This window comes from Macaca mulatta, chromosome 16, assembly GCF_049350105.2.
Source record: "Macaca mulatta isolate MMU2019108-1 chromosome 16, T2T-MMU8v2.0, whole genome shotgun sequence".
In the NCBI taxonomy this organism is placed as follows: Eukaryota; Metazoa; Chordata; class Mammalia; order Primates; family Cercopithecidae; genus Macaca; species Macaca mulatta.
Window position 1 is genome coordinate 46,977,784 of NC_133421.1, and position 24,899 is coordinate 47,002,682.

The following is a 24,899-nucleotide window of genomic DNA, read 5'->3' on the forward strand; positions in this document are numbered from 1 at the left end:
AGATACAATTCACATACCATACGTTTCACCCACTTAAAGGATACAATTCAATAGTTTTTAGTATATTCACATAGTTATGGAACCATCATCACAATAAATTTGAGGACATTTTTATTTCATTATATATGTCATTTTTTTTTTTAAAGAGATGAGGTCTTGCTATGTTGCACAGGCTGGACTTAAACTCCTGGGCTCAAGCAATCCTCCTGCCTCAGCAGGAGGTAACTGGGACTACAGGCACGTACACCATGCATGGCAATTTTAGAACACTTTTATTACCCCTCAAACCCCAAACCCAGTAGCAGTCACTCTTCATTTCTCCAATATGCTCCCCAATCCTAGCCAACCACTAACCTATTTTCTGTCTTTATAGATTTGCCTATTACAGACATTTCATATAAATGGAATGATATGTGGCTTTTTGTGACTGGCTTCCTTCATTTAGCATAATGTTTTCAATGCTGTAGCGTGTATCAGTACCTCATTTCTTTTTATGGTTGAATAATATATCATTGTGTGGAGATACCATATTTTGTTTATATATCATATATACCATATTTTGTTTACCATATTATATACCATATTTTGTTTATATTGGGTTTTTTGTTTGTTTGTTTTGAGACAGAGTCTTGCTGTCGCCTAGGCTGGAGTGCAGTGGCGCGATCTTGGCTCACTGCAGGCTCCGCCTCCTGGGTTCACGCCATTCTCCTGCCTCAGCCTCCTGAGTAGCTGGGATTACAGACGCCCGTCACTATGCCTGGCTAATTTTTTGTATTTTTAGTAGAGACGGGATTTCACCATGTTAGCCAGGATGGTCTTTATCTCCTGACCTCGTGATCTGCCCGTCTCGGCCTCCCAAAGTGCTGAAATTATAGGCGTGAGCCACCGCGCCCCGCCAGATATTGGGTTGTTTCTATTTTGTGGCCATTATTAATGTTGTTATGAACATTCATGTATAAATTTTTATGTGGACATATGCTTTGCTTTCTCTTGGGTATACAATAAGGAGGGAAGCTGCCAGATCATATGGTTCATATGGTGAGAGTTTAGTTTATAAGAAAGTGTCGAATTAGCCAGGCCTGTAATCCTAGCACTTTGGGAGGCCGAGGCAAGCGGATCATTTGAGATCAGGAGTTCGAGACCAGCCTGGCCGACATGGTGAAACCCCATCTCTACTAAAAATACAAAAATTACCTGGGTGTGGTGGCAGGCACCTGTAATACCAGTTACTCAGGAGGCTGATGCAGGAGAATCTCTTGAACCCAGGAGGCAGAGGTTGTAGTGAGTGGAGATCGTGCCACTGCACTCCAGCCTGGGAGACAGAGCGAGACTCCATCTCAAAAAAAAAAAAAAAAAAAAGAGAAATTAAATAAAATCTAAATAAATGGAGAGGCAGTCCATGTTCATGGATTAGAAGACTCAGTATTGTCAAGACAGCAGTTCTTAAATTGATCTGTAAATTCACAGTCCATATCACATTTCCAGCAGCCTTTCTTTTTCTTTCTAGAATTTGACAAGCTGATCCTAAAATGTACATGGAAACAAAGGACCTAGAATAGCCAAAACACTTTAAAAGGGAGGGTGAAGTTGGAGGTCTTCATACTACCTGATCTCAAAACCTACTATAAAGTCACAGTTATCAAGACTATGTGGCATTGCTTCAAGGCTAGGCATATAGGTCAATGGATCAGAATTTAGAGTCCACAAAGAAACCTTTAACTATATGGCCACTTGATTTTTTGACAGAGACACATCCTTGATCCAAAATTTCTCTGCTTGTAAGAGCCCCAACGTAAAACAGTCTTTCACAGTGTGTGCTGCAGTATAAACTCAGACTGCGTTGCAGTCAAGCTAGCGAATGCATCACTGTCTGCCGGGTAAACTGCTACGTCATCCTTGGTGTTTGGCATGTTACAATGCTGGGATCAGTGTGGGCTTCTAGTTGGATTTTGTGCCAGGTATGTGTCTATGTTGGACACTGTTCATGGTAGATTAAAATGGGGATGCTTTAAATTTGGAGAAATGAATGTGGCTTTTTATTTCTTGTATTCTAGTATTAAAGAAAGATTGTGAGCAGCAGCGTCCATAAAAGATGTATATAGATCTCTAGCTTTGCTTTTGGACCTGGGTATGCTATGTTAGTGTTTGGTTGTTGTAGAAAGATCTCTTTGATGAAAGAAAGTGTAAACTCGATTACCGAGTGTGCCTCTTTAGTATATTTTTCTGATATAGTTGAGTGCAAAATAGTCTGCCTTATTTTACATTTAGTGCCTTATTTGCATTTTTGAATGTTGAACTTGTATAACAAGTTTGTTTTGTAGACACTTAGGTGTGTGTAAAATTGAGCAGCTTCTCATCTGTGGCTACTGAACTGTCCTGAACAAAGGCTGCAGTGCTCTATTTTTGAGACAGGTTATTCTGAAGAGACATAAAGATAGAAGGGCTCCTCTGTGTCAGCATGGTTCTTTAAAGGGAAAGTAAACTGGACTAACTTAATGAGCACTGGCACATTGTGGAAGGGATGATGCAAAGTACAGAACAGAGAACAACCAGGACTTCCCTTTTTTTTTGTTATAGCTGGTTGTCATGTTGGGTGGCCTAATTGAGTTTCTTGCAAATTTGGGCAACCTGAGTCTTTACAACTTAAGTTGCCTGAATGTCCTTCAGATCAATGTTTGTTTGTTGTAATCATTTATCTTTTATCTGATTATTTAACTTCTATGTTTCAGGTCATTTGTGTAGTTCTATTTTCAAAGGTTTTCCTGGAAGCTTAATGTATTCTCAGCATGGTTGGCATCAGATTGTTAACTATTTCTATCCAGCATTTTGATGGGAATGAATTTTTTATGGTTCACGATTCAGGTTAGATTTGGTGTACAGGCCTGAGGACTTGCCTCAGGAAGTTGTCATTCTATAGATTCTAAGCCTTTAGGGTCTTTTACCATTGATTTTTCTCCTAATACAGAATATCATGAGCATCTACTTAAGTAAAGGCTAAAAACAGGAAGATATTACAATATAACATTCAGCTAGTGTTTATTTCTGTCAGAGATCTGTGGCAAATTTGCTTTCATAGTAATATATGTGTCTTAGTAAGTAGTCTATCTAGGCAGGATTTTTTCTTCCTTGCTTAAGGGGGTTAGACCTCCAAATTATTTGTCAGGGTCCCTTTTCCTTTTAAGGATTTAACCCATATCTTTTCTGTATGCCTTTTGTACCAGCTCCGTTCTTATTCTCAAGCTTTGATGCATAAAACCTTAGTTTAGGTGTCTGTATGTACCACTACTTTGGCCTGAAAATTAGAATCATGGCTCACACTTGATTCTAGTAGTGGCGTGTTTCCTTTCTATTTGATTTCTGTCCCAGCTGACCTGCTTTTCCCCACCGTGCAGTCTGATAATTGGTATTATTTGCTTTGATTGGATCTCAGAAATTACCTCTTTAGACCAAGCTGTCCTTCTCCATCTGGATTTCATGTGCCCATTATTTTCTTGGCTTAATTGTCCTTGTAAACTTCATCTTTTTGCCCTGGGCTTTCCCTGTCATGTGCTCCCGGCAGCCAGGAGAGGCATTGGAGGTTTTCTCCGTTGACTGTCAGAAGAAAGTGACTGTTGTCGAAACATGTTTGCTGCAACTGAAGGAGAGCTGCTAAGATCTACTTTCTAGTTACACAAGCTTTTATATTTCTCCCTGGCTCCTCTCAGTTCCCTTGGGAAATCAACTAATTCTGTGTGTAAGCTAAGCGTGTGGAGGAGAGAAGATGCAAAAAGGAAGAAAGGTGGGGAAAGAAGGAAATTGGGAACAAATTAGACAAAAAGACTATAGTTTGAGGCCATCAGGAGTATTCTAGTCTGACTGAACCCAGGCCAAGAAGTAGGCAGAAGGCACAGTATCTCTTGTCCTCCTGGGTTTTAAGCAGCTGCAACAGAAGGAGGAACTGCGGCTTGTGTTTACAAGGCCGAAATCTGAAGAAAAAGCTTCCATTCCTTTGCCATCTTGATATGGAGGGTTCTCCAGAGGAAAATAAGGAAATGAGATATTACATGCTTCAAAGGTAAGTGTTAGGCTACCACATTTGGGTAATATATATATCTTTAAAAAAACAGTAAAGTACTGACAGCTAAGCCCTGAAATTTTTTTTCTATCTTTAAAAAATGAAGGCTTTTTTTTTTTTAAGAAAATGAATAAAAATGGGCACATTGGCTCCTGAATTTCTAAACCTTTATTTTACATTGAGAATTTGAATAAAAGATCCCTGAGCCCATGTGTGATACTATAGCTATGTTGAAAACAAGCACCCCATGCAGACCTTGCTGTGCTATTATTTCCTGAAGGGAACCTCAGATGTATCAAATTTGCTCCCTGGGTTTGGCTAGTATTTCCAGTAAAGTCTCTTCAACTGCTGGAAAGGAAGGATATTGTATAGTTTTGCAGAAGACTTTTTAGAATGTGTATCTGGGGCTAGGAAAGGTGCCTGCTGTAATTTTTCTGACATGTAGTCAGACAGAGTTGTTCAGGATGCCGAACTCCTTCACTTTGGGACCTTTCTTCTTGCCGTTAGAATTCAGGCTGAAGAGGAAATGAATCAGGCCTTCTTGGGCCTTCTTCAGGCCTCTTGCAGGTCTGCACCTCCCTGCAGAGAACTGACATAAAAGACTTGAATGATTTGCTTGTGCAGTGCTTGTACAGTGGTGCAGTCATAGCTCACAGTAGCCTTGAACTCCTGGGCTCAAGTGATCTTCCCACCTCAGCCTCCTGGGGTAGCTGGAACTGCAGGCATGCACCACCATGCCTGGCTAATTTTTTTTTTCTTTTTTTTTGTAAAGATGGGATCTCACTGTGTTGCCCAGGCTGGTCTCAAACTCCTGTACTCAAGCAATTCTCCCACTTTGGCCTCCACAAGTGTTGGTATTATAGTCATAAGCCACTGTACCTGGCCTCCCTCCATTATCTTTTTTGTTTGCTTGTTTTTATAAAGTAGAGTTTTTATTTTGAAGAAAATTATTGAGAGTTAAACTAAGGCAAAAACAGAAAATAAACAAAAAACACTGAGTTGGCAAAATCAATCTTTCTTTTTTTTTTTTTTTTTGAGACGGAGTCTCGCTCTGTCGCCCAGGCTGGAGTGCAGTGGCCAGATCTCAGCTCACTGCAAGTTCCGCCTCCCAGGTTTACGCCATTCTCCTGCCTCAGCCTCCCAAGTAGCTAGGACTACAGGCGCCCGCCACCTCGCCCGGCTAGTTTTTTGTATTTTTTAGTAGAGATGGGGTTTCACCATGTTAGCCAGGATGGTCTCGATCTCCTGACCTCGTGATCCGCCTGTCTCGGCCTCCCAAAGTGCTGGGATTACAGGCTTGAGCCACTGCGCCTGGCCAGGCAAAATCTTTCTTAACATCCTTTCCTTTCCCCCAACTGGCTCTGTAATTGCCCCTTTTTCTTTTTTACCACTTCTTTCACCCTTTGAGGGGATAACTAAGCAAAACTTCCACTGAGAGGCAAAGAGGTAAAAAAGTAACTACAATATAGCTGGGTGTAGTGGCATGAGCCTGTAGTACCAGCCACTCTGCAGGCTGAGGCCAGAGGATTGCTTGAGCCCAGGAATTTGAGGTTGCAGGGAGATATATTCCTGCCATTGCACTGCAGCCTGGTCAACAGTGAGAATCCATCTCTAAAAATTTTTTTTTCAAAGTAACTGAGATATTATATATTATAATCTATGTTGTGTAAATATATATAATCAAAAATTTTATGTATATACATGTGTAAATATATATTTCAAAAATGTATATATAGGCTGTACATGGTGGTGGCTCATGCCTGTAATCCCATTACTTTTTGAGGCCAAGGCGGGTGGATCACTTGAGGTCACAAGTTCAAGACCAGCCTGGCCAACATGGTGAAACCCCGTCTCTACTAAAACTACAAAAATTAGCTGGGCATGGTGGTGGGTGCCTATAGTCTCATCTACTTGGGAGGCCGAGGCAGGAGAATTGCTTGATTCGCAGTGAGCAGAGATCACGCCATGATACTCTAGTGTGGACAACAAGAGCGAAACTCCATCTCAGAAAAAAAAAAGTATATATACATGTATATCTATACTCACACACATATATACATATATATACACACACATGCACGTGTGTGTGGTTGTTGTGGGTTTTTTTTCCCTTTTGAGACGGAGTTTCACTTTTGTTGCCCAGGCTGGAGTGCGATGGCACGATCTTGGCTCACCGCAACCTCTGCCCGGGTTCAAGTGATTCTCCTGCCTTAGTCTCCTGAGTAGCTGGGATTACAGGCATGCACCATCATGCCCTGCTAATTTTGTACTTTTCGTAGAGACGGGCTTTCTCCATGTTGGTCAGGCTGGTCTCGAACTCCCGACCTCAGGTGATCCACCCGCCTCGGCCTCTCGAAGTGCTGGGATTACAGGTGTGAGCCACTGTGCCCGGCCTTAAATGTGTTTTATATATAACATTGTTTTTATATAAAACCTCATGCCTATACATATAGAAATAAAACGTGCATATATATAAGTATATATTAATATATAGTGTCTGAATGTGTCTTTGCCAAAATTTATATGTTGAGGCTGGGCGTGGTGGCTCACATCTGTAATCTCAGCACTTTGGGAGGCCAAGGCGGGCAGATCACCTGAGGCCAGGAGTTCAAGACCAGCCTGGGCAACATGGCGAAACTCCATCTCTACCAAAAATACAAAAAGTAGCCAGGCGTGGTGGCGGGATCCTGTAATCCCGGCTACTCAGGTGGTTGAGGCATGAGAATTGCTTGAACCTGGGAGATGGAGGTTGTACTGAGCTGAGATCGTGCTACTGCTCTCTAGCCTGGGCTGCAGAGAGAGACTCTGCCTCACACACACACAAAATGTATATGTTGAAATCTAATTACCACTATGTCAAGAAGTGGGGCCTTTGGGAGTTGAGTAGATCATGGGGCAGAGCTCATGAATGGGATTAGTGCCCTTATAAAATAGGCTCCAAAGATCTGCCTTGTCCCTTCCACTCTGTGAGGACACAGTGAGAGTCATGCAAGTGAGTAGGACCTGGAGGCAGGGAACCCAAGAACTTCCTAGAACTAAATCAAATGGAAACAAACACTTCAGCTATGACAGGAAACATCCTCTTCATTTACATAGGATGTACACTGAATAAATGACTTTGTAACTTTACTTCATCATCTTCATTTACACAGGGTGTACACCAAGTAACAATGGAATTCTCTAGAGGGTATATAAACCCCAGAAAATTCTGTAACTAGACCATTGAGCTGCTTGCTTGGGCCAGCTCCCAACCTGTAGAGTGTGCTTTCGTTTTCCTTTTTCCTTTTTTTTTTTTTTTTAATTTCAATATTTTGATTTTGTGAAATGGAGTCTCACTCTGTAGCCCAGGCTGGAGTGCAGTGGTGCGATCTTGACTCCCTGAAACCTCTGCCTCCTGGGTTCAAGCAGTTCTCATGCCTCAGCCTCCCGAGTAGCTGGGATTATAGGCGCCCATCACCACTGGTGGCTGGCTACTTTTTTTTTTTTTTTTTTGAGACAGAGTCTCGCTCTTTCTCGCTCAGGCTGGAGTGCGGTGGCGCGATGTCGGCTTACTGCAACCTCCACCTCCCGGATTCATGCCATTCTCCTGCCTCAGCCTCCTGAGTAGCTGGGACTATAGGCGCCCGCCACCATGCCCAGCTAATTTTTGTATTTTTTAGTAGAGACAGGGTTTCACTGTGTTAGCCAGGGTGGTCTCGATCTCCTGACCTTGGGATCTGCCCGCCTCAGCCTCCCAAAGTGTCGGGATTATAGGCGTGAGCCACCGTGCGCGGCCTAATTTTTGTATTTTTATTAGAGATGACGTTTGACCGTGTTGGCTAGGTTGGTCTCAAACTCCTGACCTCATATTATCCCCCCACCTCTACCTCCCAAAGTGTTGGGATTATAGGCGTGAGCCACTGAGCCTGGCCGTGCGCTTTCATTTTCAGTAAGTCTCTGCTTTGGTTGCTTTATTCTTTCCCTGCTTTGTGCGTTTTGTTCAATTCTTTGTTCAAAACATCAAAAACTTGTACACCCTCCACCGGTAACATAATTTGGCAAGCCAGCTAGGAGGTAATCCCAAAATTTGGGGTTTATTTTTCTCCTTTGTTTTTCCTGCTCCATACAGGGGAATGTCTCTCTCTCTCTCTCTCTCTTTTCCTTTCCAACTTGGGACCCTTGGTGGGCAGCACCTAAACACAGAGGCAACTACAGGTTTCTGCCTGGGGCCACTCTGAAGGACTGCTTTCTGTCTTTTCCAGTTGCGGTCCCTGATCCCTATGTGTGGCAAAGCTTGGGGCAGGCTGGCATTTGTTTCAGGTGACTTAAACCTTGTTTTCTCATGCTAAATTCTTCCCTTCCCCTACTCTACTGGCTAAGGACAAAAGAGACCCACCCAGCCTCCAGTTCCTATCATTACAGTTCATGGCTATCACTCTAGTGGAACACGAAGCATGGGAAAGTGTGGCCTTATCAAATTTTAAGGATGCTGGAAGTTGAGGCCTTCATCCAGGGACAAAAGGAAACCTCATAGTAGGCCATCGCCTCTGAAGGGAAAACATGCTAAGCGGCACCAGTGCCCACCTAAGGTCAGAAACGTCTGACACTCTAAGACTGGACCCCAAAGGAGGATGGCCCAGGGATCCTCCAGACCTCAACTTCTCCAAGGGGGACACCCTCGGCAGAGTTCTGAGGTCTAGTATTAAGCCCTCAGAATTTTCTCTAACAGTTCCAATACTGTTTGGCCCCAATATTGTTTGGAATCTGGAGCTTGCTATTGAATAGGAAAGTGGGATGGAGTTGCATGTATCAGACTGCCGTCGAAAATGCATTATCTGAAATTTTGGTTCACAGCCTTCATTGGATTATCTATTGGGGCAAACAAAGTAAAACCCCCCAAACTTGTACTGCTATCTTATGGTTAAGATTCCAAGTTAAAAGCTATTGAATCTTCGTTTGTGTGCGTCTATACATGTCTAGATGTGTTTATTTGTGTGCACACTTATTGTTACATGTTGTGTCTACCAAATTGGCTTATAAATAAAAGAACACTTATAAATTAAATAAGTCTAAGCAATTTTCAAGTTCACGTGACTTAAGTATAACTTTACTAAACAAGCTGGCTTTAAAATTATTAGTAAAATAAAACTAGAAATGTCTTCAGAATTGTCAGAATACATTTTTATCTGGATTTTATATTTGTCTCTGCTAAATATTTTGAGATGTCAATGTTTGGCATAGAAGGTTATAAAGCTACTAACTCAGCCCAAACAAAATGATACTGGTTTTTGTGCCTTTTTTTTTTTTTTTTCAACAAATGAGAGTAACTTAATGCTGTTAGCTAAGTCTTCTGAGTTATTGGCAAAAAAAAAAAAAAAAAAAAAAACACCAATGTATTTAACTTTAAGGCTGTTACTTAGGTTTAGGTGAGCACCTTATGTTCACTGGCTATTAAAAACATGGTTAGCAAGGAAATAACTAACTTTAAATGATAGTGTCTAACATCTCCGTTTACAGAAGTTATCTAAATAAACTGTTAAACCTGAAATAATTGAGTACAGTGAATGGGATAAATGTTTTAGGTAAACTTTTTGTGTAAATTAAAATCTCGGCCAGGCGTGGTGGCTCATGCCTATAATCCCAGTACTTTGGGAGGCCAAGGCAGGTGGATCACCTGAGGTCAGGAGTTCGAGAGCAGCCCGGCCAATGTGCCGAAACCCCATCTGTACTGAAAATACAAAAATTAGTTGGGCATGGTGGTGTGTACCTGTAATCCCAGCTACTGGGGGGCTGAGGCGGGAGAATTGCTTGAACCCGGGAAGAGGAGGTTACAGTGAGTTGAGATTACGCCACTGCACTCCAGCCTGGGTGACAGAGCAAGACTCTGTCTCAAAAAGAAGTCTTAAAATTATTTTTGATGCTCATTGAATATCTGGGTCAGTTCCAATTAAAAAACGGTTGTGAGATGGGGAAATATGTTTCTAAAAATTGTGGAATTGTTCTTATCTATAATGCTTTTATCTGATGGTTCAGGATTTCTTGCTTTTTAGGGTTTCACTAAAGTTTTAGGTTACTAAGGGTAAGAATTCTAGTTAACGCATGATTCTGTATATGAAATGTGCCAGAAAGTGTTGTGTGATTAGTGAGAAAAAATAATTATGTCCAATTCAGAAGTTATCTAAAAGTTAGTTCAAATTACAGATTTGAAAAGGTTGTTTATGAAACAATGTAGTAAGGAACCGGTAGGGAGGGGGAGAAAGACGTGGAAAAGTTTAGATAATAAAATATATTCCTTAAAACCTGATAGAGAACTGGAGAAATTTGACTAATTAACATTTTCATAGTTAAAGTTCTTAGTCTTGATTAAAGTAAAAATAAGTATTGTAAAAAAATTTGTCGGCAGTTTGCCACTTTTTTTTTATATACAGTTAAGCATGAAGCAGGATTTAGTGTGGAGCCAAATTTCACATATGTGCTTGCATTGCTTCACACCATGTTTCCTGTTTTGCATGGATAGTGCCGGCACTGGAGTACTTATTGGTCATTTGCCTAGAGTCAATTTCTTTTTTTTTTTTTTTTTTTAAAACAGTTCTTTAAAAGCCAACTTTATTGAGGAATAATTTACAGCCAAATGTACGTGTTTTAAATGCACAGTTAAATGGTTTTTTTTTTTTTTTTTTTTTTGAGATGGAGTCTAACTCTGTCGCCCAGGCTGGAATGTAGTGACGTGATCTCGGCTCACTGCAACCTCCGCCTCCTGGGTTCAAGCGATTCTCCTGCTCAGCCTCCCGAGTAGCTGGGATTATAGGTGCATGCCACCGTGCCCGGCTAATTTTTGTAATTTTAGTAGAGACGGGGTTTCACCATATTGGTCAGGCTGGTCTCAAACTCCTGACCTCAAGTGATCCACCTGCCTCGGCCTCCCAAAGTGCTGGGATTACAGGCGGGAGTCACCGCACTCAGCAGATAAATGAGTATTTTCAAAAGGAGGTATAATTTACATACAGTAAAGTTTACCTTGTTTTTTGGTGCCAGGGGAGGGCAGGATCTCACTCTGTCACCCAGGCTGGAGTTCAGTGGCGTGATCATAGCTTACTGCAGCCTAGTCTTCCTGGCTCAAGTGATTCTCCCACCTCAGCCTCCCAAGTAGCTGGGACTGTAGGCGTGTGCCACCAAGGCCTGCTAATTTTTGATTTTTTTTTTGTATAGATGAGCTCTTTCTATGTTGCCCAGGCTCATCTTAAAATCCTGGGCTCAAGCAATCCTTCTGCCTTGCCCTCCCAAAGTGCTGGGTTTACACGCGTGAACCACTGTACCAGGCCAAGTTCACCTTTTAAAATTATGTAGTTTGATGGTTTTAACACATATATCTACCCGTGTAACTATTACTACAAGATCAAGATATAGAATGTTTCCATCATTCCCATACCCCCTTGCAGTCAGTTCCCACAGCCCCAGCCCACTGGTTTGTGTTCTGCACTGTAGATTAGTTATCCTTGTCATGTAAATGGAGTCATATGGTATATATTTTTTTTGTGTCTGGTTTCCTTCTCTGAACATGAGGTTTTTGAGATTCATTCATGTTATTGCTCAGTCTGATATACTGATAATGATCCATGGACTTGGGGCCCAAAAGAAATAGGTTCATGACAAAGTTAAGGACAGGAAGGTAATTTTTGTTTATTTAAAAATATGTGCAATAATAAAAAAGATTAAAAATAATGTATGAAGGAAAAATGAAGCAATTAAAAAAACAAAACAAAACATGTACACTGGCACTGTTTTTAGACCTCTGGTTTTATTATCATTAGATATGTTGCATAGTGTAATTGGAAGAACATTGAAGTGACCATGAAACCTGGTTTTCTGGTCTGTATATGCTACAGACTTCCTTTGTGACCTTAGACAAATCATTCTTCTTGTGGGCCTCTTTTTCTATAAGGTGCCTCTTAACTTTAAAGTTCCAATCCAGACGCAGTATTACTAAATACCTGGATAGAAAAGGATGAAGAAAATTTTAATAGATTGACCAGCTTGAAATGTCAGTCTCTAAGAAGGGTACAGAGCATTTTATATTGAGTGCCAACAGCAGAGTGTATAGCCTTTGTTATGGCTGTCCTTAAGTCTGGTAGGCAAAGTAGCTGCTAGACTCTGAACTGTCCCTTCTTGTTTTTTTTTTTTTTTTTTTGTCTTTTTGTTTTTGAGATGTAGTCTCACTCTGTCGCCCAGGCTGGAGTGCAGTGGCTTGATCTCTGCTCACTGCAACCTCTGCCTCCTGGGTTCAAGCGATTCTCCCACCTCAGCCTCCTGAGTAGCTGGGATTACAGACGTGTGCCACCACGCCCGGCTATTTTTTTTTTTTTTTTTTTTTTTTTTTTAGTAGAGACGTGGTTTTGCCATGTTGGCCAAGCTGGTCTAGAACTCCTGGCCTCAAGTGATCCGCCTGCCTTGGCTTCCCAAAGTGCTGGGATTACAGGTGTGAGCCACCGCGCCTGGCGTTGTCCCTTTTTATTATGCTCCTGTAGGTGGTGGTTTTGCAAGTTAAGAGCCACACTAAGTCATGTGAAGTGTAGAGAAAATGCCCACTCATTGAGTTTTATGCATAGATACATTCAGAGAAGAAAGAAAGAAAGATCGGTCTTATTTATATTTGTATATGTAAAACTATGTATGTGCACAGAAAGCTAGATAGTGTGCTGCATGTGGGAAGATTTTTAATCATACCTTCTTATTTTGAAAAGATACCTTACTGTCCCATCAAGTTTAAATTGTAGGGGCAAGGAAGAAAAGGTGGGAATAGGAAAAGAAAATAGCTGTCTATCAAGCAGTGTACAAAGGAGCTTATATCCACTATCTTACTTTATCCTCCGAGCACTCTTTTGGAGAGTCTGTCAATCAAGGTGCTGTCACAAGGAAAAGAAATTGTACTAGATGTTATAAACAGAGAACATTCAGTAGTGAGAATTGCTTAATTGAGTGTTAGAGAATAAAAGAACAACAACAACAAAAAAAGGTACCTCAGAGTTAGTAACTAGAGAAAGTAGCTTTCACCCCTAAGGCTGGGAGAACAAAAGGGAAGTAGTGTTACCAGAACCTAGGAGCTTGGTGGAGGTCCTCTGGGGGGCTGGTGCCTGGACCTCTGGGCATAAGCTTTGAGTAGCTGGTACTCAGATCCTTGGCCTGACAGGTGAATGATAGGCCCAGGCAGTGCTGTCCAGAGGATAAGCGAGCATGGCAATGTTGATATTCTGACTGCCAAAGAGCCACAACCCACTGCTGCTGGTACCTCTATGGCTTTTCACCAGACAATTGAAAGAAGCTAGAGACTGGAATTAAGTCTCTGTTACTGCTGGAGCAATGCTGGTAACAGCTGGAAAATAGGAAGGAAGGCCCTTTTCTTACCTTTCTGCCTTTTGGTTTGGTGAACAGAACAGGAAGGAGCTAGCAAAGGAGTCTTGGAAATGAAGTTTGCAAAATATTGGCCCATTGTCACAGAGCAGAGCATAAAAGAGTAGGTTTGGAGCTGAGAGACAATAGGTAAATAACTGGGACAGTGAATATTATGCATATTTTACAAAGAGAACACTGAAGCTGAGAAGATTAAATTATTTGCAAAAGATCATTTAAGTGGACAGATCTGGAATGTAAACCCAGGCCTGTGCTGTTTCCACTGTCATATTTTGTCTAATCCAAGGTGCCACTGATTATTAGAAATGCTATTATTTTACGTACCACTAAGGAAAAAATACAGTACTGCTGGCCGGGCATGGTGGCTTATGCCTGTAATTGCAACACTTTGAAAGGCCGAGGTAGGCAGATCACCTGAGGTCAGGAGTTTGAGACCAGCCTAGTCAACATGGCGAAACCCTGTCTTTACTAAAAATACAAAAATTAGCCAGGTATGGTGGCACGTGCCTGCAGTTCTCAGCTACTCTGGAGGCTGAGGCAGGAGAATCGCTTGAACCTGGGAGGCAGAGGTTGCAGTGAGTTGAGATCTGGCCAGTGCACTCCAGCCTGGGCGACAGAGCGAGACTCTGTCTCAAAACAACAACAAAAACAGTACTGCCAATGTAATAAGGCATCAATTGTAAAATACATACCAATTTCAGAATTTTTTTTTTTTTTTGGAGACACCCACCATCTCATTCTGTCACCCAGGCTGGAGTGCAGTAGCACGACTATGGCCTTGACCACCCACGCCCAAGCAATTCACCTACCTCAGCTTCCCCCAACCCCAAGTAACTGGGACTACAGGCACACGTGACTGTGCCAGCTAATTTTGGTATTTTTTGTAGAGACAGGGTTTCACCATGTTACCTAGGCTGGTCTCGAATTCCTGGTCTCAAGCCATCCTCTATCTTGGCCTCCCAAAGTGCTGGGATTACAGGCATGAGCCACTGTACCCGGCCTAGGAGATTTTTTTTAAAGTAAAAAGAAAAGTAGAACCTTAAAATTGATTAAATATGGCATATTATGCTGCCTTGTAAAGAATTTTGTTTTGGAGGCTGGGCGCGGTGGCTCAAGCCTATAATCCCAGCACTTTGGGAGGCCGAGACGGGCAGATCACGAGGTCAGGAGTTCGAGACCATCCTGGCTAACACAGTGAAACCCCGTCTCTACTAAAAAATACAAAAAACTAGCCGGGCGAGGTGGCGGGCGCCTGTAGTCCCAGCTACTCGGGAGGCTGAGGCAGGAGAATGGTGTAAAAACCCGGGAGGCGGAGCTTGCAGTGAGCTGAGATCTGGCCACTGCACTCCAGCCTGGGCGACAGAGCGAGACTCCGTCTCAAAAAAAAAAAAAAAAATTTGTTTTGGAGTTGTTGATTTTGAAATACCTAGGGGATACCCAGGTAAAACATATAGTAGGCAGTTTTAAAATGTGGAGTTATAGCTCATAAGAAAGATGGAAGTCAGAGATACAGAGGTGAAGGTCATCTGCACACCAGAGTTGTGATCCAGAAACAACTTTGGTAACTTGTTTTTTGGCTTTTATGGTCTCTGAGTCTATTATTTCTACCATCTCATTTCATTCTATCCTTTGCCTATCTCTTTGTGATGGCATCTGTTGGGAAACCTTGATATTGTCTTTTATTATTCAGGAATGCTTTTTTTTTTTTTTCCCCCTTAAATTTCCACAAGCAAGAATCATTTTCTTTTCTTTTATTTGAAAAGTATATGACCTGCCAGCATGCAGTCTTCACAGGATGCAGTTGTGAAAGTACTGTTATGGGTATGGTAGTGAAAAGCAGGTCTCCAGAAAATATAGATGGTGTTTTTATGGCTTCTCTATTTTTATAGGTCCAGCATGTCTGGCTTGCACCTAGTAAAGCAGGGCCGAGACAGAAAGAAAATAGATTCTCAACGAGATTTCACTGTGGCTTCTCCAGCAGAATTTGTTACTCGCTTTGGGGGAAATAAAGTGATTGAGAAGGTAAGTTGTAACTTGCTGAATTATTTTGTCAAAAGCACATATGATTTAATGCTTACTGAGATTTGTTGTCTGGATTTACTCCCAATTGATATTTAGATTCTCAGAGGCTTTGCCTCTTTATGTGAATTTTAGCCTTTCTGCCTCCCTAGCATCCTATTAATAGAATTTCACTGTTTTCCTATAATATGTATTTACTACAGATAATTTAGTCATAGCTAATTAAGGAGTTAAAATAGTGCTCATAAAGTTATTTTTGAGTACTATCAACTTGGGAGGCTGAAACGGAAGGATCACTTGAGCCTAGGAGTTCAAGGTTGCAGTGAGCTATGGATTGTGCCACTGCACTCCAACCTGGGCGACAGAGGAACCCTGTCTCAAAACAAAAAATGTTTTTGAAAGATCTTGGGGTTTTACAGGGTGGGGCTGCACTGATCCGACAGGGTATGAAGAATTGATTAGCTTGTGGGTGCTGGTGGGGAAACAATATGCCACAGCATTGGATTGAAAGCTAAGAGAGTAGAGAGAGTTTCAGAAGAGAAGGCTTAAAGAGTTTGATACACTGTGACTTACTGGCTTCCACCAGGTATTTGAGATGTTTGAAGGGAATATACCACATGATATACTTAGAGATTCCAGGTATTCTGAAATGTAATTCTGTGTCACTTTTATCTAGACCGTGTCAGAGCTGAGAGGATGACTTGGCTGAAATAGCTTCCAGTGATTAAAAGATTAAAGGATGGGGACCTATATTTCCACTCTTAAAAGTATTACTTCAGCAGCATCCTTTTATTAGTCTTCCAATAAAGATAGATTATGTGTCTATTAGTCTGTGCTATCCTCAGAGGCATGACTGCAAGATAGGTAAGGAGATAAAAGGTTTGTTTACAGAAAGTCTCAGGATTATTTGATTTTTCTACAACAGTGACCATTCTTTCTGAGGCATTCTTTACAATTCTAAGGTATTGGAATTCAGTATTTTGCAGAAAAGTAACTAATACCAGGATTTTTAAACATGTTCAGTGCTGTGTACCTAATTTTATTGCAACAGAGAAAAATGCATGGCCCTGCACTGGTTGGCCTTCCCCTACTCCTGATTTCATAATATGTCATCCCTCTGAATTTCATTTTCTTCTGTTCCTTAGTAATTGATATGGTAGTATGGTAGAATAATTCACAAACTCACAGGATTTAAGTAATTGTGACTTTTCCCTTCAAACAAATGAAGTTAGAAAGGAGTATGTTTTAGCTGGCACATACTCAAGTATTTGCTTAGCTAACATTTAGACATTGCTTGGCCATGGGGAAGCCAGTTTCTAACAGTCTGGACTAGTAACAAGAATTCTTGGTTGAAAGTATGACTTTTACACAGAAAGATAGATATACAAAAATTCTCTCATCTCTTTTCCTCCATTATTGCTTTTTTCTGCCTTTTCCTCCCATTCCCATCTCCTTTCCCCTCCCAGGTTCTTATTGCTAACAATGGCATTGCAGCAGTGAAATGCATGCGGTCTATCCGTAGGTGGTCTTATGAAATGTTTCGAAATGAACGTGCAATTCGATTCGTTGTCATGGTCACACCTGAAGACCTTAAAGCCAATGCAGGTGAGTTATTAGCATTATGAAAGCATCACTCTCAAAACTAAAACGTGGAATAGCACAGCCTTTAAGTAGGAGAATGTTAACTTAGGGGGATTCCCAAACACAAGACTTCCAAGTAAAATTCTTTTAAAATAATTTCTGTTTAAAATGTGTCAGTAATAGGCATATAAAAGTGATTGCACTATAGTCAACCTCAATACAGATTCCTTTGTTCTAGGGCTAAGTAGGAAGAAATTTAACAAAAGTGTTGATTTGGCCTTTCAAGTGTATGCCTTTTTCAGTGTTAAGTATTTGCTATGCCGCATTCTTTGGAATGTGTAAGTGGAAAGATTTAGAAGGAAATGCTGTTTTCCTTATGCGTTATATTGAATTATAGAAAAACTTTGGGCTAAGATTTTTTTTTTTCCTCCTGAAGGAGAGATCTTTTGGGACCGAAGCGTGTTTCACTCTGTAAATTCTTCTACATATTCTTTTTACTCAGATGGTTCTCTGTCTGATAGTTATAGATAAAGACTCTTGGTATAGCTGAAAGATGTGACTAGTCTTTCTTCTCCATACCTTCTATCACTAAGGTATAATCTCTTAAGGTAGAGTACCCACAGATAATGTGAAGAGTTATCTTTTTTAACTTTTTTTTATCTTTTACTCCTAAGCAGCTGTGAAAAAGAGTTATCCTTTTGTACTTATTTTAGTCTGCATATGTTTTTTCTTTGTTGAGACAATGGTATTATGATTATGCCTAAGAAAGAAAGGTTATTATATCATCTTATTTAGAAATCAAGAAGTCACCAATTTATTAGAAAGCAAATGTTATATATTAGGCCATTCTTGCATTGCTATAAAGAAATACCTGAGGCTGGGTAATTTGTAAAGAAAAGAGGTTTAGTTGGCTCACGATTCTGCAGGCTTTACAGGAAGGATGGTACTGGCAACTGCTCTGCTTCTGGGGAGGCTGCAGGACACTTACTATCCTGGAGCAAGGTGAAGGGGGAGTAGGCACATCACACAGCCAGAGCAGGAATAAGACAGAGAATGTGGTGGCGGGGAGGGTGCCACACACTTTTAAACAGCCACATCTCATATGAACTTAGAGTGAGAACTCATGTATCATAAAGGAGATGGCCCAAGCCATTCATGAGGGAGCTGCCCTCATGATCCAAACACCTCCTACCAGGCCCTATTTCCGAGACTGGGGATTACAATTCAACATGACATTTGGTGAGGGACATACATTCAAACTATATCATGTTATTATGTGAAATCATTTAGATGCATACTTTCACATCTCTGAGCCACAAGTTTCATGCTTATAAAAGGAAGATCCTAATGTCTATTTCACTAGATAATTGTAAAGATGAGATCATCTATAATAAATACAAATTATCTTGCGTGGTTTTTTGTTTGTTTGGTTTTTTGTTTTTTTTTTTTTTTGAGACAGAGTCTTGCTCTGTCACCAGGCTGGAGTGCAGTGGCGCAAACTCAGCTCACTGCAACCTCTGCCTCCAGGGTTCAAGTGATTCTCCTGCCTCAGCCTCCCAAGTAGCTGGGACTACAGGTGCACGCCATCATGCCTAGCTAATTTTTGTATTTTTAGTAGAGACAGGGTTTCACCGTGTTGGCCAGGATGGTCTCGGTCTCTTGACCTTGTGACCCACCTGCCTTTGCCTCCCAAAGTGCTAAGATTACAGGTGTGAGCCACTGCGCTCAGCCCAGTTTCTTTTTCCTCATTCATTTCTATCTGGTACTCCAATTAATTCATTTATTCATTCACTTAACATGGAGACTGACAGTTGAATAAGATGTGATCTTGTTGTAGGAAACAAATAATTTCAATACAATGAGGTAAGTGCTATAAAAGAAACATGCACAGGGTCCGGTGAGAACACAGAGATGAGACATCTAATTCTTGGGGGCAGTCTTAAGAGAAAACTTTCTTAGGCTGAGTGTGGTGGCTCATGTCTGTAATCCCAGCACTTTGGGATGCCGAAGCCGGTAGATCACTTGAGGTCAGGAGTTTGGGACTCCAACATGATGAAACCCCGTCTCTACTAAAAATACAAAAATTAGCTGGGCATGGTGCTGATGCTTGTAAATCCAGCTACTTGGAAGCTGAGGCAGGAGAATTGTATGAACCCAGGAGGAGGAGGTTGTGGTGAGCCGAGATCGTGCCACTGCATTCCAGCCTGGGCCACAAAGCGAGACTCAGTCTCAACGAAATAAAAAAAAAAGAGAGAAAGCTTTCTGAAAGAGATTATGTCTAACCAAGAATGAGTAAGAGTTAGTGAAGCAATTGAAGGGAGAGAAAGGTGTACCAGACAGAAAGAACAGCATATACAAATGCATAAAGGTATGACACAAGTGGTTTTCTAGAAATTACAGGTGGCTACAAGATGTGATATAGTATTTGCCAAGGGGGACCTTGTTTTCCATCCTCTGAAGCACAGACTTTGTCTTTTGAGGAGAGTATGTGTGTGTGTTGGACATCTAAGGATTTGCATTTTAAATGAATGTGTTTTTTGATGTGTGTGTGTGTGTGTGTGTGTGTTTAACTATGTAAAAGTTGAAGAGTATAATTAATCCCTTCCCATCTACCTGTCATGCAATATCAATAATTATCAACTCATGGCTAATCTAGTTTCATCTATATTCTTAACCCCATGCACAATTATTTTGATGCAAATCCTTGATACCATATTATTCGTCATGTTATCTGTGAAGATACTCTACCTTAAGATTAAGAGATTATACCTTATTGATAAAAAGTATGGAGGGCCAGGCATGGTGGCTCATGCCTGTAATCTCAGCACTTGAGGAGGCCAAGGCAGGCGGATCACTTGAGACCAGAAGTTCAAGGTCAGCCTGGACAATGTGGTGAAACTTGGTCGCTACAAAAAATGCAAAAATTAGCTGGGCATAGAGGCACATGCCTGTAGTCTCAGCTACTCTGGAGGCTGAGGTGGGAGAATCACCTGAGCCCAGGAGATCGAGGTTGCAGTGAGCCATGATCATGCCACTGTATTCCAGTCTGGGTGTCAGAGTGAGACCCTGTCTCAAAAACAAAGAAAAAAACAAAAAAGAAATCTAAACCAAAACAATACTAAAGATTTTTTTTTTAACTTACAAAACTCACAAAATTGAAAACATTCATAATACCTAACATAGGTGAGAGTATTTGGTACCCATGTTGCTGGTGAGAGTCTGAAAATATGAATACCTTTTGACCCAGTAGTTTTATTGCTAGTAACGTATCTGTGGATATAATTGGATAGCCATACAGGGATACACATTATTTTATTATTTTTCAAATTGTAAATAATCTGTACTTCCATCAATAAGTTAGTAGTCAAATGAATTATATAGCCTATTGAAATATTAGGTATCCATCAAAAAATTAAACATATATATGTACCAAAAAATATATATTTATATACAATAAAGCATAAACTGGTTGTCTTTGAGGTGGGACAATGGGTGAGAGTCTCACTCTGTCCCCCAGGCTGGAGTGCAGTGGCGCAATCTCGGCTCACTGCAACCTCTGCCTCCCAGGTTCAAGCGATTCTCCTGCCTCAGCCTCCCTCAGCCTCACTCTGTCTGTGGTGGGAATACAGGCGTGTGCCACCATCCCCGGCTAATTTTTTGTATTTTTAGAGAGATGGGGTTTCACCGTGTTAGCCAGGATGGTCTCCATCTCCTGACCTCATGATCTGCCCACCTCAGCCTCCCAAAGTGCTGGGATTACTTTGGGTAATCCACCACACTCAGCCAATTTTGACTTTTAAAATATAGTATTGTTATAGTCTGTTGTATTATCTAACATTATTTAATAATTTACATGCTTTCCCTCCTATAATCAAAGAGAACAATAAACCTATTTTAATTTTGAAGACATTCTAGCAGAATTTTTTTTTTTAGTAGTGGTTTTTTTTTTTTTTTTTTTTTTTAGAAAGGACTTAAAATCTTTTAGAAATAAGAACAAGATAATCACCATTCTGACTGTCATGAGATGGTATCTCATTATGGTTTTGATTTGCATTTCTCTAATAATCACTGATGTTGAGCTTTTTTTTTTTTTTTTTTAAATATGTTTGTTGGCCGCATAAATGTCTTCTTTTGAGAAGAGTCTGTTCATGCCCTTTGCCAGTGCATGTGGGGCTTAATACCTAACTGATGGGTTGATAGGTGCAGCAAACCACCATGGCACATGTTTACCTATGTAATAAACCTGGATGTCCTGCACATGTATCCTGGAACTTAAATTTTTAAAAAAAGAACGAGATAAAAGAACTGTTAATAAATAATGTTGGATGCTTGAGTTGAAATTTGAAAGCTAAAATAAATATATAAATGGAGGAAATGAACTTTGAGCAAGTTACTTAACTCCTCCAAGCCATCATTTTCTGTCACGTATCATGTATTGGGTTGATGAGAGAATTAAATGAGATAATGTATATATAAAGTGTTAGTTACAGTCCCTACACGTGGTAGCTCTTCTGTTACAATTGTCATTGCCAGAATAGGAAGATAGATGTTAGGTGACAAATTTGAAAGGGAATACGGTACAACAAATATACATGAGAAAGTGGTTATCTTTCTCAAGTTTCTTTCAAATACCTGTTTCCAGATACACTCTTCCCAGACACTCCTGTAACGAACCTTTCTTGTTTAGCCAGTTTGCAAGCCATTCAGGCTCTCCTATCTTTCTCCATTCTGTCAAGCTCTGCACCAGGAAGAGTCTAGGTCCAGTGCCAGTTAAAGACAAAGAATGTCAGGACTAGAACTTTTTCTCAGAATAGAGTAATTGCACTTGGGCCACTGAGAGACACATCAGCCTTGATATAGAAGTCGTAAAGATTCCTCAGAAAGATTACAAAATGAAATATTGGAGAACTGCTGTTTTAGTATAAGAGCTTCTAAATATGGGGGTAGCTCATATTAGTGCTTGTGACTTAACAAACTAAGAGACCCCAATTAAATGGTCCTGGAAATTATCCTATTAATGCTCTTTGTCCTGTGGTTACTTATGATAGTTCCTGACCTTTACATAGTTTTGCTGTGCAGTTAAATTTTTGGAAGAAAACAATCATGTGTTCTCTATTAATTTGCTTGCATTTTCAGAATACATTAAGATGGCAGATCACTACGTGCCAGTGCCTGGAGGACCAAACAACAACAACTATGCAAATGTGGAATTAATTCTTGATATTGCTAAAAGGATCCCAGTACAAGTAAGAGACGCCAATGTGTCCTTTAAAACCAAATTCAGCCATTTTATAGTTAGGCACAGGGGGATATCCAGAGAAGAACATTTTTGTAAAGCATCTTTTTTGAAAATTATTAAATGCCTGTATATGAGATAACTAAACCAAATAAGGAAAAGAAAGATGGAAATAATGGAATGGCTAAAAATAAAGTAAACCTAATACAAACAGAAAGTTTGGAAGCATCTTTCAGAGATTATTTATTCTAGGTATCTCACCTTTGAGCCATCCCCAGTAAGTAAAAATTACCTATTTCTTGTGGAATATTAGCCTAAATGATGGTGGTATATTAAAGAAATAGGCTGTTTCTTCCCTGTCACATTGTGTTAGTAAGTTTAGGGTAGGTATCTTAAAGCCCCAAGAGAAAAAACTCTAAACGTAAATGGCAGTGTAATCAATAAAGATGTAATGGAGTGGCCATAGTAATTGAATATGTGAAACATAGCCAGTATTTCTAGAAAATGCCCTTTACAGCCTAGGCTATGAATTGAGTTTCCTAAAGAGCAACAAGAATAACTGGATCTTAATATCAGTTTCAACTTGGTTTTGACCTCTTCAGAGATCTTGCCACAATGGACTACTTATTGTTACTCTGTAAAGAGTTTGCCAACAATCAAGCATAGAAGCTGAATTAAGCATTAGGCTGCTGTGGAACTATTGTACCTCATGAAATAGGGCCAGCCTGGATAGAGAGTCATGCAGTTTGTGGGGGTTTTGAATGAATTTTAAGAATGAATTATATTATATTCCCTTGCAGGCAGTGTGGGCTGGCTGGGGTCATGCTTCTGAGAATCCCAAACTACCGGAACTTCTCTTGAAAAATGGCATTGCCTTCATGGGTAAGCTGTTCTGACATACTGTCCCTGTCTTTCTGTTTCTTTTTGTCAATTTTGCCCACATTTTACTCTATAGTCTGATCTTCTTCTGTTTAAGATGTGCTGGGCTCTCTCTCTCTCTCTCTTTTTTTTTTTTTTTCCTCAATCTATTACTAACTCTCAGAGTAACCCTCTTCATTTCTTTCATTTTTTTCATTTCTTGCTTATCTCACTTCATCTTGATTTTGTTTTCTGTCCCTGGGTCCGATATGGAGATGTGGAGAAGGCTTTGGTTTCTAAAACACTGACCTTTTAAAACTTTGCAACTAACCTTAAGAAAGCATGTGGGAAAATTACCTGTTTTTAGATAGTGAAGATAATTGAATACTCAGGATGCCCTGGCAGTGTGCCATTAAATATGAATCAGCACCTTTGCATTTAAGCATGTAGGTGCTACAGGTGAGAGATACTTCTGACTTTTCTGCTGTCATTATACCAGAGAGGAAAAGAGAGGTTATATAGCTCAAAGTATTTTTCTGTCTGTCTCAGAGACCTTAAATAATGAACATTATGTTTTCTAAACCTTATTAAAGATAAGTCTCCTTTTTGGGTTCCCCTAAGACCAAAGAGGGTATGCTATTTCAGACTTGAATCCTAAAACTTTAAAGTCCTTATTTCAGGATATTGACTTAAAAAAGAAGACTTTATTGATCTGGTAAAGTTGAATCATGAAGAATGATAACATTATAGCTAGATTTGTCAAAAATTTAATTCAGCATATGTTTATATATATTGAGCTCTCACTCTGTACAAAAAGCTTACTACATTAGGTGTCATAGATGGTACAAAGGTAAGTCAAAGCATAATAGTCCCCATAATCAATTTATGATCTCCTTGATATGTGAGGGGTCGGGGAGGACAAGACAAATACATAAATAGCTATGAAACAAGGCAACTACATGTGCCAGAAATGAGGCCAAGATGTTACAGTCAGGATTCTTTTCCTGTTTTGTTTTTAGGTCCTCCAAGCCAGGCCATGTGGGCTTTAGGGGATAAGATTGCATCTTCCATAGTGGCTCAAACTGCAGGTATCCCAACTCTTCCCTGGAGTGGCAGTGGTAAGAACTGAATTCTTGTTTGTATCTTGAAGTACAAAATAGATCAGTAGGATATTTGGGACTTACCTCTTTTGAAAAAGTATTGGGATACTTGACAGGAAATGGAATACTGGTTGATTAATGGTACCTTGTAGCTCCTGTCTTAATTAATACACCTGTGATTCTTTTATCTTAGGAATATAAATTTAGTTCCAGGGACACAGATGCTAAACTGTGATCTAGAGTGATCTTGTGAGTTAACTTGGAGAAACTCTGGGAAAGCACATACATGGTTTTGTGGGTTTAGATGTACTCTGGGTAGGCTAGAATCTTCCTCAGAGGTGGGCTTCCCAGGTGGAATTAGGTCTTCAGACCTGCCTGGGAGTAGTCTGGATCACTAAGAAAAACCTAAAACCTACTCAAATGTTTACTTGCCAATGTTTTCTTGATATCAACCCACAATCTATTGATAATTTGCTTTGACTGTTTAAAAACCATTGAACCTCAGTTGCCCTTGATGCAGAAAATGAGGTCAGTAATTAACCTTTCTTCCATGCATGCCAGAGGGGCAAGAATTTTCAGAAAATGATTTATTCTCAACAAATCCTTTAAAGAGTTCCATGTGAATTATTGTAGCTGATAACAATATGAATCTTTCTTTTTCTTT

The 24,899-nt window shown here is 40.3% G+C and overlaps 1 protein-coding gene and 1 long non-coding RNA gene across 15 annotated transcripts in view; both read left to right on the forward strand.

Annotated features, from left to right (window-relative positions):
- The window catches only part of ACACA (acetyl-CoA carboxylase alpha), a 330,020-nt gene that overhangs the window by 112,268 nt on the left and 192,853 nt on the right, over positions 1–24,899 (forward strand). For 13 of the 14 annotated variants that reach the window (XR_013405782.1, XM_077969319.1, NM_001266778.1 and 10 more), the window contains 5 exon segments: positions 15,331–15,463; positions 16,927–17,065; positions 22,178–22,287; positions 23,078–23,159; positions 24,155–24,253. Coding sequence is in view for 13 of the 14 variants with exons in the window: in XM_077969319.1 (XP_077825445.1) it covers positions 15,331–15,463; positions 16,927–17,065; positions 22,178–22,287; positions 23,078–23,159; positions 24,155–24,253 (563 nt within the window). In the remaining variant the exon portion in view is untranslated. 14 annotated transcript variants of the gene reach the window in all.
- On the forward strand, positions 18,471–20,142 carry LOC144335478 (uncharacterized). The gene is made up of 2 exons (XR_013406360.1): positions 18,471–18,569; positions 19,181–20,142. It is a non-coding gene; the product is annotated as an uncharacterized LOC144335478 (long non-coding RNA).